The sequence below is a fragment of the Zootoca vivipara genome, chromosome 8, assembly GCF_963506605.1.
Source record: "Zootoca vivipara chromosome 8, rZooViv1.1, whole genome shotgun sequence".
NCBI classification, from domain to species: Eukaryota; Metazoa; Chordata; class Lepidosauria; order Squamata; family Lacertidae; genus Zootoca; species Zootoca vivipara.
Window position 1 is genome coordinate 34,065,934 of NC_083283.1, and position 15,893 is coordinate 34,081,826.

At 41.7% G+C, this 15,893-nt stretch overlaps 1 protein-coding gene across 2 annotated transcripts in view; it reads left to right on the forward strand.

Moving 5' to 3' along the window:
- Positions 1-13,515, forward strand: part of PDE7A (phosphodiesterase 7A) — a 59,129-nt gene extending 45,614 nt beyond the window's left edge. For both annotated transcript variants that reach the window (XM_035125219.2, XM_035125220.2), the window contains 7 exons: positions 693-793; positions 1,126-1,257; positions 5,862-5,953; positions 6,360-6,504; positions 8,849-8,945; positions 11,297-11,377; positions 12,762-13,515. In XM_035125219.2, coding sequence (XP_034981110.1) covers positions 693-793; positions 1,126-1,257; positions 5,862-5,953; positions 6,360-6,504; positions 8,849-8,945; positions 11,297-11,377; positions 12,762-12,973 — 860 coding nt within the window. In that variant the 3' untranslated portion in view covers positions 12,974-13,515. The remainder of the gene's footprint in view (positions 1-692; positions 794-1,125; positions 1,258-5,861; positions 5,954-6,359; positions 6,505-8,848; positions 8,946-11,296; positions 11,378-12,761) is intronic.
- The last annotated feature ends 2,378 nt before the right edge of the window (positions 13,516-15,893 follow it).

The following is a 15,893-nucleotide window of genomic DNA, read 5'->3' on the forward strand; positions in this document are numbered from 1 at the left end:
TTTTAGCTGTGCATTAGAACTTTCCCTCCCCCTCCCTGCATACTCTCTAAATCTGTTCTGTGGGGGTCCCACAACCCCCTGGATCAGATTTACTGGTCATGTGGGAAATGGGAAGAGCAGGGAAGTTCTGTTGCACAGCTAAAGTACTGGCAGAACTGTTTATAATTGGATACTGTTGTTTAGTAGCGCGCGTGTACACACACACACACACACACACACACACACACACACTTGAAGATGGTTCTGCTTAAATAATATACTGGTCTGTTGAGTTGGTGGCACAAGTGTATATGCCTTGGTTTATACTTTTAGTTGTGTCTGGAATGCTGCAATAGTAATATGGTTGAGTGGTGTAAGTTTCTTCTAAAATTTATATGCTATGTAAAGTGTGAGTTAGATCCTCTAAGTGAGCACCTGATAAGGGCGAACGCCTGGTTTACATGATTACTCCTCCACCATTTTTTGATGTGGGGGAAATAATGTGCACTGGGACTTTATGGACAGATATTCTAGTGCATACAGCCTGATTTGCACTGAAGATAATCTGCATGGTGGAAGGAGGATCATGGGCTCAGACTCCTGCTGGCTGAATGTGTGACCAAAGCTGTTTGGTTTTTCAACAGTAACTTATAAAATAAAAGTGCATGATAATATGAAGGGTAAATTAATGCAAGATTTCTTCTCATTTGTAGTAATGGTTCAAGAAGATTACCACAGTCACAACCCGTACCACAATGCAGTTCATGCTGCTGATGTGACTCAGGCCATGCACTGCTTTTTAAAAGAACCTAAGGTAAAAATATCTCCTTAACAGTTTTGAGTGAAGAAGTTACACAGTTTCAAAAGCAGATTTCATGTGGCATAGGACCTGCCTTTTTTAAAAACAAATAAGTAAATACTAGTTTTGTGTAACAAAAATGTACACCTCCCTTGCTGCTTTATTATTGGTCTTCCTACAGAGAACTCCGAATCCTATATTCTAGATAAAAGTATAAATAAATGAAAGAAGAATTTGATGCATTGAAAGATGAAATTCAGTGCATTTTTAAAAAGAACAGATGCAACCCAAGTTTGCTTGAAGTGTCAGTAGTGAATATTCATGTGGCCATGCTTTATATGTTACAGCTTTCCCATTCTCTGACTCCATGGGATACTCTTCTTGGCTTAATTGCAGCTGCCACTCATGATTTGGATCACCCAGGTGTTAATCAGCCTTTCCTTATTAAAACAAACCATTATTTAGCAACTTTATACAAGGTAAGTGAGGAAAAATATTTCTGTTCGGAAAAACATAACCAAGTGCAAAAATGCTTACTTGCTGGTAGTCACAAATTCTTGGTGGGAGAGATTTTTAAAGGAGTGATTTAATTATTTATAGCAGCTTTGGGGAATGGATTGGATCAAAAAGTGGCCACACCTCTGGGAGCAATCTTTGACTGGTGGGAAGGTCTAAATCTGCCAGAAAACATTGTGTCTTGTATTTGGTGTTGTTTCAATTCAGCACTGAATGCAAGCCATGCTGCTTTCAGCAGAAAACTTCCCCGCTTAGGAGCTGCAATTCCCACGAGGAATCAATTCAGCCGGGGTTGCGTTTAACATAATATTTACGGTAAATAGCACCAAATGCAAGCTCTGCTGCCAAGGAACAATTGGGATTGTGCTTTACGTGCCAATTACCTGATGCCATATGATTGACAGCTGGGCACGGCCAAACAGAAAAGCTGTACAAGCTAAATTGTCCAGCTTGGGGTGCCTATTGCACAACGATCTGAAGCTAAAGTTGGTTGGGGCAGACCTTGTGTGACTTAAGGTTTTTAACATCAAAGCCAGTGCCTGGGAGCAAACCGGTAACCAGTGAAGCCCATAGAAGAGCTATGTAACGATGGTCTGAATGGAAAGCTTCTTCCAGCAGCCACATTCTGGAATCCAAAGCTGTAAATGAGAGAGCTGGGTAGCATCTTCTGCATACTGATGATGCCGTATCCCAAAGCTCTGGGTAACCTCCCAGTGATTTCATGTAGATGTTGAAAAAGCATGGGACAAGGGCGTACCCACCATGGGGCAAGTTAGGGCAGCTGCCCTACTCTAGAAGCCAGCTGGCAGCTGCCCCTCTCTAGAAGCAAAAGGACGCAGCGAGGGAGAGGAGGGGAGAGAGCGCAACACCCTCCTGCTGGAGCTCGCCCGGGCTGCCTCCCCACAGCCTTCGCTCGTTCAGCTCATTCTGCCGCTGCTCTTACTAGAGCAAACAAGGAGGGGGGAATGGAGAACCAGAATTGGAAGAGCTGGGGTGTGGAATAAAACACTGTACGTAAAACACCACACTCACTCTGATGTTCCTCCCAGGGATCGCGGTGGGAGGGAGGGGGGAAGAGAGCGAGAGAGAGAGAGAACTTGAAGCTGGCTGCTGAAGGATTGAAGTCAGTCAGTCTCTCTCTCTCTCTCTCTCTCTCTCTCTCTCTCTCTCTCTCTCTCTCTCTCTCTCTCTCTCTCTCAAAGAGAGGAGGCTGGACAAGGCGAGCCTTCCAAAGCTCCTGTGCCAGTATTTAAGATACAATTTGTTTCCTTGTTTCAGGTAGCAAATGGTCGGCACCACAGCTTTTACTCTTGTCCTTGGGGAGGGGGGATCTTTATCAGTTTAATGAAACCTCCAGCGATAATGAGGTGTGAAAGGAGTTCCGTTTTAACTGGGTGGTTTTGCATAAGGAGGCTTGGAAGGCATGGGAATGCAATGGTGTTATATCTTTCCCAATTGTCCTCCCTCCTTTGTGTCTTTTATCATCCAAGCTGTTTGGGCAGCCACTGTGTGATGTGATCTTAAAAGATGTGTGTTAGAAAGGGTGGGCATGGATGTCTCAGTTTTCTCTTTCAGCCTTAAAGGGCCAGCACCCCTTTATTGCTATAAAGCAGGCATGTCCAACAGGTAGATCATGATCTACTAATAGATCACTGGACGTCTGTGGTAGATCACTGGCTCCCCCCAAAGAAGCTCAGCAACTTTGGCTCCCCTAAAAAAAGCTCTACATCTTTGCCCTGAAGCCCCCAAAACAGGGCTTTCCTTCCTAAAAAAAGCTAAACTTTGACCTGAACCCCCTAAAACATGGATGGCTTTCCTTCCTAAAAAAAAGCTCAACAACCTCAACCTGAACCCCCAAAAGGAGGTAGATCAATCACTGCCAGTTTTTAACTCTTGGAAGTTGGCCACCCCTGCTATAAAGAGTCTGCATGTAGCTTCATTGGAAGCGATGGTATGTTGGCATTGACAACAGATATTTTTTATGTTGTTATGTATTACGGTTTTTAGTTTCTTTGCTGTCTCACCAATAGAAAAACCTGGGTGGTCACTGTTAGGGAATTTTATAGGGGGGGCACCCAAACGAGGCTTCATTTGGGAATCAAGATTGGCACAAATGCCCTCAAGGGGACCCCATTTGATCCTACAACACCACTCTAGTATCGCACCAACACGAACCCCCTCAAGATCAAGCCCTGTGTAATAAAGGCTCCCTTTCCTACCCTTTCTCTGTTGCCTGAGACTCTATGTAACCATATTTCTTTATGAATGAATACCGTGTATCTTTATTTCTAAATGAAACCCCCTTTTGCTACTCTGGCCAAGGGCTCTCAGGGATGCAGGGAACAGCCATAATCCTTTAAGCAAGAGGTCAGGTAGCCAGGGTGGTGCTCCTCTGCATATCCATAATCCATTCAGGTACCATCTCCTGCCATTCCCAACCCTCCGAAGCCAGAGGCAATACTCACACCTGGACCCATTGCCCCCCCCCCCGCCAGGTACTCAAGGATCCCCTCCCAGATACTTACTGGTACTTGCTTAACAATGTCCTGGGACATCGTGCATTGTTACCTTATGTTAATCCTGTTTACCTCCTGTTTACCTGTATGCTAATGCCCCTTGCCCCTTCCCCTTTTCTGACGTTTTACCCTGTCACAAGTGATGTATGTATGATGCTTTCGATGTACATTATGGGATGGTGGTGGGAACTTTTAAAAGTTCTTGCAGCCCTGTTCATGGTGTTCAGTCTGGCATTGAACCTGCTGCGCAGTAATAAACCTTGCTGTTTGCTCCGGATCGTGGCTGGACTCCTTCCTTTTATACTCTGCAACGACCACAGGCCCTTGCCTGATGAGCTGGGTGGCTGAGCATTCTCGCACCCAGAATTTTGCCCTAACAGTCGCTTTTTATCTTTGGGCGATGCTCAGAACAAAACAGGAAGAAAGCAGGTGGTGGACTTTTGGGGGAATTGGAGTCCTTTTACTTCTTCTTCTCTCCTTTAGGAGGAATATAACTTTCCATCTCCCTCTCATAACGAACTTTGCCACTGTTTGCCATGTCTTCAAACTTGCCTATTTGTTTTGCTGACATTGTCCACCATTCAGACGATTGGGTTGCATTTCGCAGGGCAGAAGAGTCCGGACCTTGGTGTATTCAGCTTGCTAGGCTTACAGGAATCTGGACGTATGAAAGGGGTCGGTCTCGCTGTGGGCAGGATTCCTGCATTACCGGGGGGTGGACTAGATGACCCTGGGGGTCCCTTTCAGGCCAGCTCTACAGGATTTCTGTGAGGGGTTCAAGTGAAAGGAGCGGCTGTAGATAGTTTCTGTGCTTCAGGCTGCTATCCTATACAGGCTTACCTAGGCATGGATTGATTTCTTAAGATGGTTGTGTGAAAATTATTATGGACAAAGTATAATTATGTAGCGCCTGTATTGTAGGCTCAGCTTATAAATATGTGTAAATAAGCAATACATCATAAAGACACCACTATCTCCACTGTGGAAATATGAAGCCTGGGCAAGTGCCTTGGCCCCTGGAATCTCACTGTTGTGGATATTGGGGTGGCATGGAACAATATTAAAACTTGCAGTTTGCCCCCCTCCTCCATTCCCTCAATACTTTTCATATAATCATAGAATCACAGTACTCCAGGTGAGGTCTGACCAGGGCAGAATACAGTGGTACTATTACTTCCCTTGATCTAGATACTATACTCCTATTGATGCAGCCCAGAATGGGATAAGGCAAAATATGGGATAAGGCAAAAGCAGACAAACTTTAATTTATTTCTGTACAGCAGGCTTTGCTAAGCTGATTCCCCTCCGTGTGCTTTGGACTACAACCCCCATCTGCCTCTGGCAGCGCAGTTGTGGTCCAAAGCACGTGGAAGGTGCCAGGCTGGCAAAGGATGCTGTTCATTCATAATATGAGTGCCCATGTGCGTAGTATGGGATATGCCTTGTCCTTGCTCTTGCGTAACCACAGCTGGTCCTCAGCAGGCTCATTGAGAATGTCCCTTTTTATAGCTGCTTGTCCTGACCTTTCTCTGATCCTCCTTATTATTTCCCTGGATTTCCCCCCTTTTGGTGTTATTAGACTGGAGTCAGTTTCACCTGGGCTCTGTAGCCCCACCCACATCCCCACTTTGTGACACCTCCCCTCCTGTGCCTTGGCCCCGCCCCTTGCCCCTCCCCTCCCATGCCTTGGGCCCACCCCTTGCCCCCCCCTAGTTTTGATCCTGGGTACGCCCCTGGCATGGGAGATTAAATTAAACTTTATGCCACCCAAAGGACCCTGCACCACATGCTGGAACTTTCCCCTACGGTAGGACTGGAGCCATTTTGAGCCACAATATTGCCTACTCCCAAGTTGGAGAGAGAATTCTGAAGGATGTGATCATGGATGGCACTGAAAGCCACAAAGACAACCAGGAGAGGTTGTACTCCCCCTGTCTATCCCCTAGTGAAGTATTGGCATAAAGGAGTGTTCATTCATGAAAATACAATTCAGAATTCAGTGAATATTTGATAACCATAATTCTCTCTCTTCCTCTTCCCCTTCCTTTCAGAATACCTCAGTACTGGAAAATCACCACTGGAGATCTGCAGTGGGATTGTTGAGAGAATCTGGATTATTTGCACATATGTCACTAGAAAACAGGTATGTGTCAGATTTGCAGTACCACATGCTTCTATGGAAAATAAATTGGAGAACATTTTAAATGGATGTGAAATGGAAGTAAAAACACATTTCCAAATTATATAATTTACTGCTGTTTCGTATGATGAAGGCAATTGTATCCCATCCACCCCAATCAAAACAAAACAAATCTTGATGCCTAACTTTCTACACTTGTAAAGTGTACACTTTTCATGTTTATCACAATAATTTTGAGTGATATGAAGACTTTGTTAAATCATTGAGCTGTTGCACTGGGTCTTAGTTTGTTAACAAAACTGTATTTTATAGTAATTTAATCAGGGTTGGCCTGAACTTTGTGTAAACAAAGACTGTTTAAATGTTGGTCACTTATTTCATTCTTCTTTCTGTGTATCTCCAATTTAAGGCAGCTGATGGAAAGCCAGATAGGAGCACTGATACTTGCCACTGATATCAGTCGGCAAAATGAATATCTATCCCTATTTCGCAGTCATTTGGACAAGGAAGATTTATACTTAACAGAGGAAAATCATCGTCATCTCATTCTTCAGGTAATTGTTTGGTCCCTAAATAGAAAAGTAGTACAACTGTTAGTAACAACTGCTTTGCCATCTACTGTACAATAGTTTTTGGTTGATGCACATAGGTTTGAAGATGGCATTCTGTGTTCTCTGATGGCCTAGTTCCATTTGTCAGCAAAATGGTTGCAACTCAGTAGCAAATGTTTATCTTACTCTGTTCACCACAATCTTAAATCAATTGAAATTATTAAAAAATAAAGATATCTTTAACACTTTAAAATCCTGTTAATTATCTAAGTGATCTTGCTGTTGTTGCAGAACGTTGGGAAGTGAGAGTAGCATTTTTTAACTGAGCACTGAGGAAAAATGCTAGCTACCTGCTTTACTTACTATCTTACATGTACAAGTAAAACAATCAAATTGCTTTCCACAGCCTCCAGCCCCAGTGGCTACAGGCCTAAAATAACTCCTTAGGAATCAGTCCCCTGTGCTCATTAACATGGAAGTAAGCACCACTGAACACAAGTGGGACTTGTGCGTCTAAAGCATACCATAATCAGGCCGGATTAAGATTCATTGAAGCTTTGGAGGTTTGCTAATTTGAGTGAGAGAAAGCTGAAAAACATTGCCATTTATAGTACAGAAATGCATTGTTCTGATTAAAGGAATCATAATTTGTTGCCTCCAAACATTAAATCCCCATTTGCAGCCATTTTATACTTTCTTATATGTATTCACAGCAGCCTTGTAGTTAGGCTAGGCTGCGAATTGGTAAGTGGCCCAAACCAAGAGGTGATCAAAAACAATGATGAGAAGGGGGCCCTATTCTGGGCATTTCACCAGACCCCCAACCACCTTAATCCAGTCTTGCTTCTGAAACTTTTCCAAACAAGAAAGCAATAGCTTAAGAATGTAAGAAGAGCCCTGCTGGATCAGGCCACAATCCCATCTAATCTGTTCTGCTCTCACCATGACCAACCTGATGCCTGGGAAACCACATGCTGGACCAGAGTGCAACAGTGTTTTCACCTTCGTGATTCCTAGCACTGGTATTTAGAGGCATACTGCTTCCAATAGAGGAGTCATCATGGTTGGTAGTCACTGATAAGCTTATCCTCCATAAATTTGTCTAATTCTTTTTTAAAGCCATCCATGTTAATGGTCATCACTGCCTCTTGTGAGAGTGAATTACGTAGTTAACATTCCGTAGCCCAAACAGTGCGCTCTGTTGCCCTGGACTCCTTTTGGAGGAAGGGTGGAATACAAATTTTAAAAAGAAATAAAAGCAACGTTCCATTAATTTACAGGCAGGCATTCGTAAATGGTGAAGGATGAAGTGCAGTGTATTGATGAATGATCTTTCATGATAACCAGACATAGCCATATTAAATTGATATAGCTTGCTATCAGACTTCTTTTTTGGTGCTATGGAAGATGAATGTTTTCATAATTTTCCAGGATTGCATGGATGTTTCTGGGAGAGGTTAACTCATATATGTTTAAACATATTTCCTTCTCAAAACACACCGCTTGTTCAGCTAAGTTACATTGGATTTAGTGATCCACATGTGTGCTGCCTTGTAGCCCCCTTTGTTACTTGGTGTCACTTGTCCATTACATATTGTTAAGGATTTTAAAAGAAGCTGACTTAGAAGTCACAGAATGAAAGAGTTGGAAGGGACTGTCAGGGTCATTTAGTCAGCCTCCTGCAATGCAGGAATCCTGCTCACAGCCATCCCTGGGTGGCTCAAACCACCATCCTTCTTTTTAATAATAATATTAATAATTTATTATTTATATCCCACCCATCTGGCTGGGTTTCCCCAACCACTCTGGGTGGCTTCCAACAAAATATTAAAATACAATAGTCTCCCTAAACAGTGCTGCCTTCAGATGTCTTCTAAAAGTCTGGTAGCTGTTTTTCTCTTTGACATCTGGTGGGAGAGCATTCCACAGGGCGGGTGCCACTACTAAGAGGCCCTCTGCCTGGTTCCCTGTAACTTGGCTTCTCACAGTGAGGGAACTGCCAGAAGGCCCTCGGCACTGGACCTCAGTGCCCGGGCAGAACGATGGGGGTGGAGACGTTCCTTCAGCTCCTACAGCCAGATGCACTGACCCATTGTGCCATGTTATTCAGTTGGGCCCAATATTCAATTGGGAGCCGCCCAGAGTGGCTGGGGAGACTCAGCCAGATGGGCGGGGTATAAATAATAAATTATTATTATTATTATTATTATTATTATTATTATTATTATTATTATTATTATTATTTGACACTTTGCATTATCTGAAGTTGCAAAACTGAAGTGTGTAGTTGTTAGCAGGCCACAATATCTTGCATAATATGTTGCTGATGTTTTGCCTTATTTACTAGATGGCTTTGAAATGTGCTGATATTTGCAACCCCTGCCGGACTTGGGAACTAAGCAAGCAGTGGAGTGAAAAAGTAACAGAAGAATTCTTTCATCAAGGCAAGTAGCTAAAAGTGATTTCAGAAAATGATAAAAGAATTGTAGTGAAGCATAGCTCTTACAGAAAATAGAAAATTTTATTATTTGCAAGTGCCCCTAATGAATGCAGCTTGAATGGTTTCCACAGACAAATTTTACCATATAGATTGCAGCTTTGTAGAACACTTGACATTTCTGCCTTACCTTGACTTTAACTGGATGAGAAGCTATTTCATAGTAATAATGGCTTTATTTTCACCTGCTACTTCAGTCCAAAGCCACATGTATTGAGAAAAAAAGCTGAATTTATCTCCGTAGAATTGCTGGATGATTAAAAAACATTTAGGACTGTGCTATGCAAGTTAAAAGGTTGGACACACCGTTTTGTGTACATGGATTAAGGGTTTTTTGTGCCCTAGGCGAGATCACCTTCTGCCCCCCCCCGGCGTCTGCCTCCTCCCTGCGGGCCTGGCCCAGCCTTCACCCCCTTCCCTTCCCAGCGCCCCTCCCGCTTACCTGCGACGTCGAAGGCTGGGTTGCTCTGGCCGCCCTCGGGCTTCAGCCACGGACCCCCGGGCACAGCAGCAGCTGCTCCCGCCTGCCCTAGAAGTAGAGCGCGGTGATGGCACCTGGAGCCGAAGGGAAGGGAAGGGAAGGGGCTGCTCTCGCCCCATGTGTCTCCACCCGCTGCTGCCCTCGGTGCTCTGGGCACGCCTGGGCTGCACCGGCACTGCTGCTGCCGCCTGCCCTGGGCGTGGGTAGGTGGGGTTCGGGTTGCAGCGGCCGCGCGGCAGAGCGAGTCCTGTGAATCCAGCAGCGCTCCCCGTCGTGCCAGCACCCCCTCCATTTTGGCACCCTAGGCAACTGCCTAGTTCGCCTTAATGGACACGCCGGTCCTGGTTGTCAGTGCAGTTGAGAAGGAATTGCAGTTAGGTTTCTGGAGTCTTGCACTTTTTGAAACTGTACATAAAATCTTTGTGCAGATCTTCACTGGTATTGCATTAACTAATTTGTAAGCTATTAATGATATTGATAACAACCAATGCCTACTCATTAGCTCAGTTTTTGAGTACAATATACTGTTACTGGATCATTATCACTTCTCACAAGCAGCGATTTGCCTCCAAGTAGCAAGCGAAGGTTTGTTAAGTCTTGTCACTTTCCTCACTTAGGATTTTTTGTTTTTGAAATGCATTTATGTATTTCAGCAATATGGTTTTTAAGGCAAGGAGTGGGAGATTTTGAACCTGAAGCAGCTAACTTGGCCCTGTGGTTTGCATCTACAGCCTGAAAGTTCACCTACAACCTTTCTGCAAACCATTCTTGTATGAGAGATTATTACAATAGTGATAATCATGGCTGTGCTACAGGTCTTGTGAAGTAGTTCAACTTTTGATATATTTTTAATGGAAAAATTCATAATGGAAAACATGCTACTGATCTTTCAAGTTGCATTTGCTCATTGAGAGATAAATGGGTAACTTTCCTGCTGGGTCATTCCATATCAAGTGATCCAACTTTTTTACCTCATGTCATCCAATTTTCTCAATATTTTGCACACTTATTGAATGATAAAAACGAAGTTTAAATCTAAATTTTAGCATTTTATCTCATCTTGTTGCTCAGCCCAGCATTGAGATAAGTCAAAACTAAAAACACCAATCTCTTCAGAACCTCATGGGCTTTAATATGTGTCACAAGATGGACTTACTTTAAATTTTAAATTGAAGTTACAAAATTTAAAATTTTAAAAAGAATGGATACAATTAAAATATTTCAAGAAAATCTATTATTTAATATTTCTAAGAACTACAGGTACCTGCAAAATTTCATCTTGGGATCTCATTGAAAAAATATTTTGTGTATATGTGTATGCCTTATTGGGCTCTTTAGGATAAATGGGTCTTCTTGGAGTAAAATATAACAGAAGAAACAAGACTGCAAACTATAATATCAATTACTTCAGGCAGTTCTTTAGAAAGTTATGCAATTAAAATATATCTGAAAAGCTAGTTAGGCTTTTCTTGTAAAACCGTGTTCCAAAGCAGAGCAACAGCTTGTTGCATTATAGAATTAACGTTTAGAAAGAATTATTGTTAGTACTTCATTTCATGTGCAATACAACAAAATGCTAGATCATATATGCTAGATCAAGTGTATTCTTTCATTTATATTTTTAAACAGTTATGAAGCTAGTGTTCAAATGATAAAGCTGTGGTTTTAAATATTGCAGTGTTATTAAACAACTGAAATTACATTTCTTAGATCTGTCTGGTATGTGTTAAAATTAATGCTAGTTAAATGAAAAACCTTAACACTTTGTTTTGTTGAATTGTAGAAAACGGCTTATTAAATCAGTATTCTGTTTATAGGAGATGTTGAGAAAAAATACTGCTTGGGCGTGAGTCCGCTGTGTGATCGACAGACAGAAACCATTGCCGACATCCAGATTGGTAACTACAGATCTATGTGATAAGTTACTATAGTTTCCATTAATATATAATATAGGGAAGATAAACTATGTGATGTTTAGTTTTTAAGAGAACATTTTGCGTGGTATTCAGCTACGTTTTACTGAGTGTAGATCCACTGAAATGATGAACATGTCCAAGTTAGGTGTATTAATTTCAGTTATCTACGCTTGAGTAAAGTTTAGTGAATGCTACCCTATGTTTTGTTGTTGTTGAAATGTTCATTTCCATGAAATAGAAAGTGTATAGAGAGAATTTTCTGTTCTGGCATTTATATTTCTTTGCCTGGATAAATTCTGACAGCTGTTAGTGAAGAGGGTTTAATTGTGACTTTAAGTCAGATTCAATTTTGTGGCAAATTATTTATTTTAAAGAAGATGCTTGTTTTCTACTGGGCTACTTATGAATCACTCTGAGATTTATGGATGAAGGGCGGTATACAAATTTATTATTTTTACTATTTTTAAAAGATGGAAATTTAAACATTGACAGTGTTCAATGAAAGAGTTGTGCTACTGCAAGTGGTGCCCCCTCTGCCCTCCCAGATCTGCTCATGAGGGTTTGGGGGAATCCACAGAACAGATTCAGGAACTGCACCAGCGGTGGGGGTGGAGCGGTGGGAGGAAATGTTCCATTTGCTTCATGCTGTGTTCCCAGAGTTGGAAATTTGGTTTGAAGTGTGTTTTTTAATTCTGGGTTGTAGGCAAACTATGGTCAGCATGTCTTATTTGGACATCACAGCAAACCATGGAGACTTGCATGCACAACAACTCCTTTCCACACATCCTGGTTTGATGTGGAGGAAGGAGTTGCTATGCACACAAGTCTCCAGCATGTTTGGTCTCAAGCAATTGAAAGCTAGTAACAAAAAGAAGCAGCATTTAAATCTCTTGACCAGTATTTACCCACTAAGTCCCTTACTTGATTCATGACTGCACTACCACATGTTTCCTGTCATAGCAGCATGGTGAAATCAGAGGGATTTCCTTTATCTGATCAGTTTGAAGTAGCAAATATTTATGGTTACTGATCTGACCCATATGAGATCTTTTGAACCCAGGAGGTTTGTAATTTCATGCCTCTTAGCAGTTTTTGTTGTGACTCAGTAGCAGCCTCAACTCTACACAAAAAAATATGTTGTATTCCTTAGGGCTTGAAAGAGAGAGCTTCTGTGCTGCTTTATTTTGCATTTGTACTAAAATGTATACAGTATATTATTTTATTTAGTTTATAAATTGCCTTTCAAAAAGCACTCTGGGCAAATGTAATAAGTACAGGAAGATAAAACACAGTAAACTCATTCAAATAACTCTTACTATTGCAATGTTACATGGGGTTCTAATTCCAAGGTGTTTTTTCTCGTTAGGTTTTATGACCTATTTGGTGGAACCGTTATTCACCGAGTGGGCTCGTTTCTCAAACACCAGACTATCTCAAACGATGCTTGGTCATTTGGGATTGAATAAAGCTAGCTGGAAGGGTGTGCAGAGAGAACAATCCAGCAGCGGTGATGATACTGATCCTGCATTTGAGGAAATGGACTCTGATGTTATACCTCAGGAACACCGGCTATCCTGACCCCAGGATCTGCTTAACAAAAACTGCCTCTTGCCTGGTATCTATGGAACAGGGTTTGAGGATAAATTTTGTCTGACTGCCAAGGTTTCAGTGTAAACAATGCCAGCATTATTTATTTCCAAGTTTTTCCTTTGATAAATCATTTGAACCCAGTTTTCAGTTACAAGACCTGAACATAGAGCAATATGCATATGCCTTGTTTGGCTTCTGCATGGATCCTTGAATATGCAAACCAGAGGAGTGGTTGAAGCTTGACTGAGGGGAAAGTACGAGAAAATATTGTTACGTGCCACATCGCTTAGTTTTTATTTGTTTTTAGAGAAAATTTGAAATCTGGCCTTCAAAGTTGCCACATGACATGGTGGATGTTTCCTTCTCTTGGAATTTAACAAGACTCATTCAGTCCTTGTCCAAAATGTGGAAAAGTGAAGTGCCCCTGCTTGGATGCCTCTGGCAAGAACTGATGTTTACAAATGTACTTGGAAACTTATAGGTTCTAAATTAATCTTTCTGCATGGCTGTGAAGGAACCACTATTTTTTTTTTTAAAAAAGGAAAACAAAGAGATCAAATCTGAAACTGCAGCTCATTTTCCTGCTAGTAAAAAAAAAAAAGTATCCCATGTGTCATAATTTTGGCTGTGCATTGGAAATAGCATTTTTTTTACATAAAGCACAGCCAAGCTTTTACTCCAGTGCAGAATGGGAATGCAATTACAGCGGGCAGAAATACTTCTGGATTTTGGGAGGGGATGTGGGATGGTATAGAGGAGGAGAAGAAGAGTCTTCATTGTGTTAAGATTCTGCCGTGGAAACATTTGCATGTTGTTTTCACTATTGTACACTTGAACTGCACATGCAAGGGAAAACAGGTGGAATGATTATGAACTCCAGAAACAGCTCAGGGTATTTGCCAATCTGAAATAAAGTGGGATGGGAAGTGTGTCCTTCAGAACAAGGGTACAAATGCCCCTTTCGCTGCAGTGTGTGTGTATGTTGTGTGTGTGTGTGTGTGTGTGTGTGTGTGAGAGAGAGAGAGAGAGAGAGAGAGAGAGAGAGAGAGAGAGAGAGAGAGAGCGAAACAGTGTGTGTGTGAATGAATACTTGGGGATGGGGGTGGGATGGGGAGGAAGGGAACAATGGGAAGGATTTGAAAGGCAATTTTTTTTTAATTTATTCTTTTTAGAATGTGACATTTTCATGAGCAGCCACAGGGGGGAAAGGAACAGGTTGCTACAGCTGCCTTAAACTATGCACAAAGCTAAGTGACCAAATTTTGTTGTTGATTGAAAAAGTGCATTGTTTACTTATTCCTCCCTCTACTGAAATGCTACCCATTATGGGGTTTTTTGATGTGAAAAGGAGAAAATGTTTTTAAGGACAAATTTTAAGGACTAATTTTTAATCTTCAAGCATTCCTTTTTTGTAATTTGTTTTTTACATTGTTTTAAGTACTGTAAGCACAACTGTAATCTATTTTGAGGAATTGGTGCTTTCTTTTTGTTCATTTGTATTTCCCTTGTTACTGTAAAGACTGTTTATTCCATTCTGTTTACAGTTTGCAACAGCCATTTTTGGGAGAGAGCTTCAGTGTAAAGCCATTTGTAAAAGGCTTTGCCATACTCATTTTAATGTGCCTGTTGCTGTTAACCTTTGATTAATAATAAAAAACTTTTCACATTATCTTCTGAGTCCAGCCTTAGAAAAGTAGGTGAAACCTTCTTAACCACATATTCCCTTTGTAGCTCCTTTGAGACTTGTTTAAACAGGTCATTACAGTGTTTCAAACTTACTTTGATCATAAAATTGAGAAGGCATAGGAAGGAAACAAGTCTTTTAGGTTGCAATCCTATACCTGCTTACCTAAAAGTAAGCCACATTGAACTCAAAGGGGCTGGCTTTTGAGTAAAAATATATAGGATTGCACTGTCAATTGCACTTCCTATTTGTCTTCAATTTAGTTACAATCCAATTTCATGGATTCAGATAGACCAGGGGCTACCAACCTTTTTAGACGAGTGCAAACATTTTTAACTTTGAGTGCTGGCAGCACCAATCACAAAATGGTTGCTAGGTGGTGGGGCATACCACAAAATTAGAGTGCTGTCATAGCATAGTTTTGAACCTAGCAGTTCGAAAGCATACCAGTGCAAGTAGATAAATAGGTACTGCTGTGGCAGAAAGGTAAATGGCGTTTCCATATGCTCTGGCTTCCATCATGGTGTTCTGTTGTGCCAGAAGTGGTTTAGTCATGCTGACTACATGACCCAGAAAGTTGTCTGTGGACAAACACTGGCTCTCTCGGCCTGAAGCAAGATGAGTGCCACACCCCATAGTTGCCTTTGGACTTAACCGTCCCAGGGATCATTTACCTTTACCTTTTTGTCATAGTGTTTTCCCCATGCTATTTCCATACTATAAAAAGTTTAACCTGTTTAATTTCTGCCTGCCATGCAGATGTTAAAGGCACAAGAACCCTGGTTTCCCCCAATGCCAAGGCTGCCATCCTGTGTCAATTTTCCTGAGAGTAAGCCCTATTAAACACAGAGACTAACTTCAGAATAGACCTTGTATGGGTTAACTATGTGGTAAATTCTTAATAACGTCCTGATCTTTAGCGCCTGCACAGCAGAAGATAAGCCTAAGCCCTTTTGCAAAGTTTTCATATTTGCCTTTTGAGGGGAGGGGGATTACTTAGCATCCACCTACATCTATTGCATAGTAACATTTGTAGAACATAACTTATAGGCAGTAACGGATGTCAGACAAATCTAGCTGTAACTTCACTCATTGGCCAGGAACACCAACGGGGGGAGCAGCCAGACTGGTGCATTTTCCCGAAATCCCTGAAAAAGATACTTGCAAATTTTGCTTCATAGCTTTCTAAGAGGACTAGATACTTTTTTAAAAAAATTAAAAGCT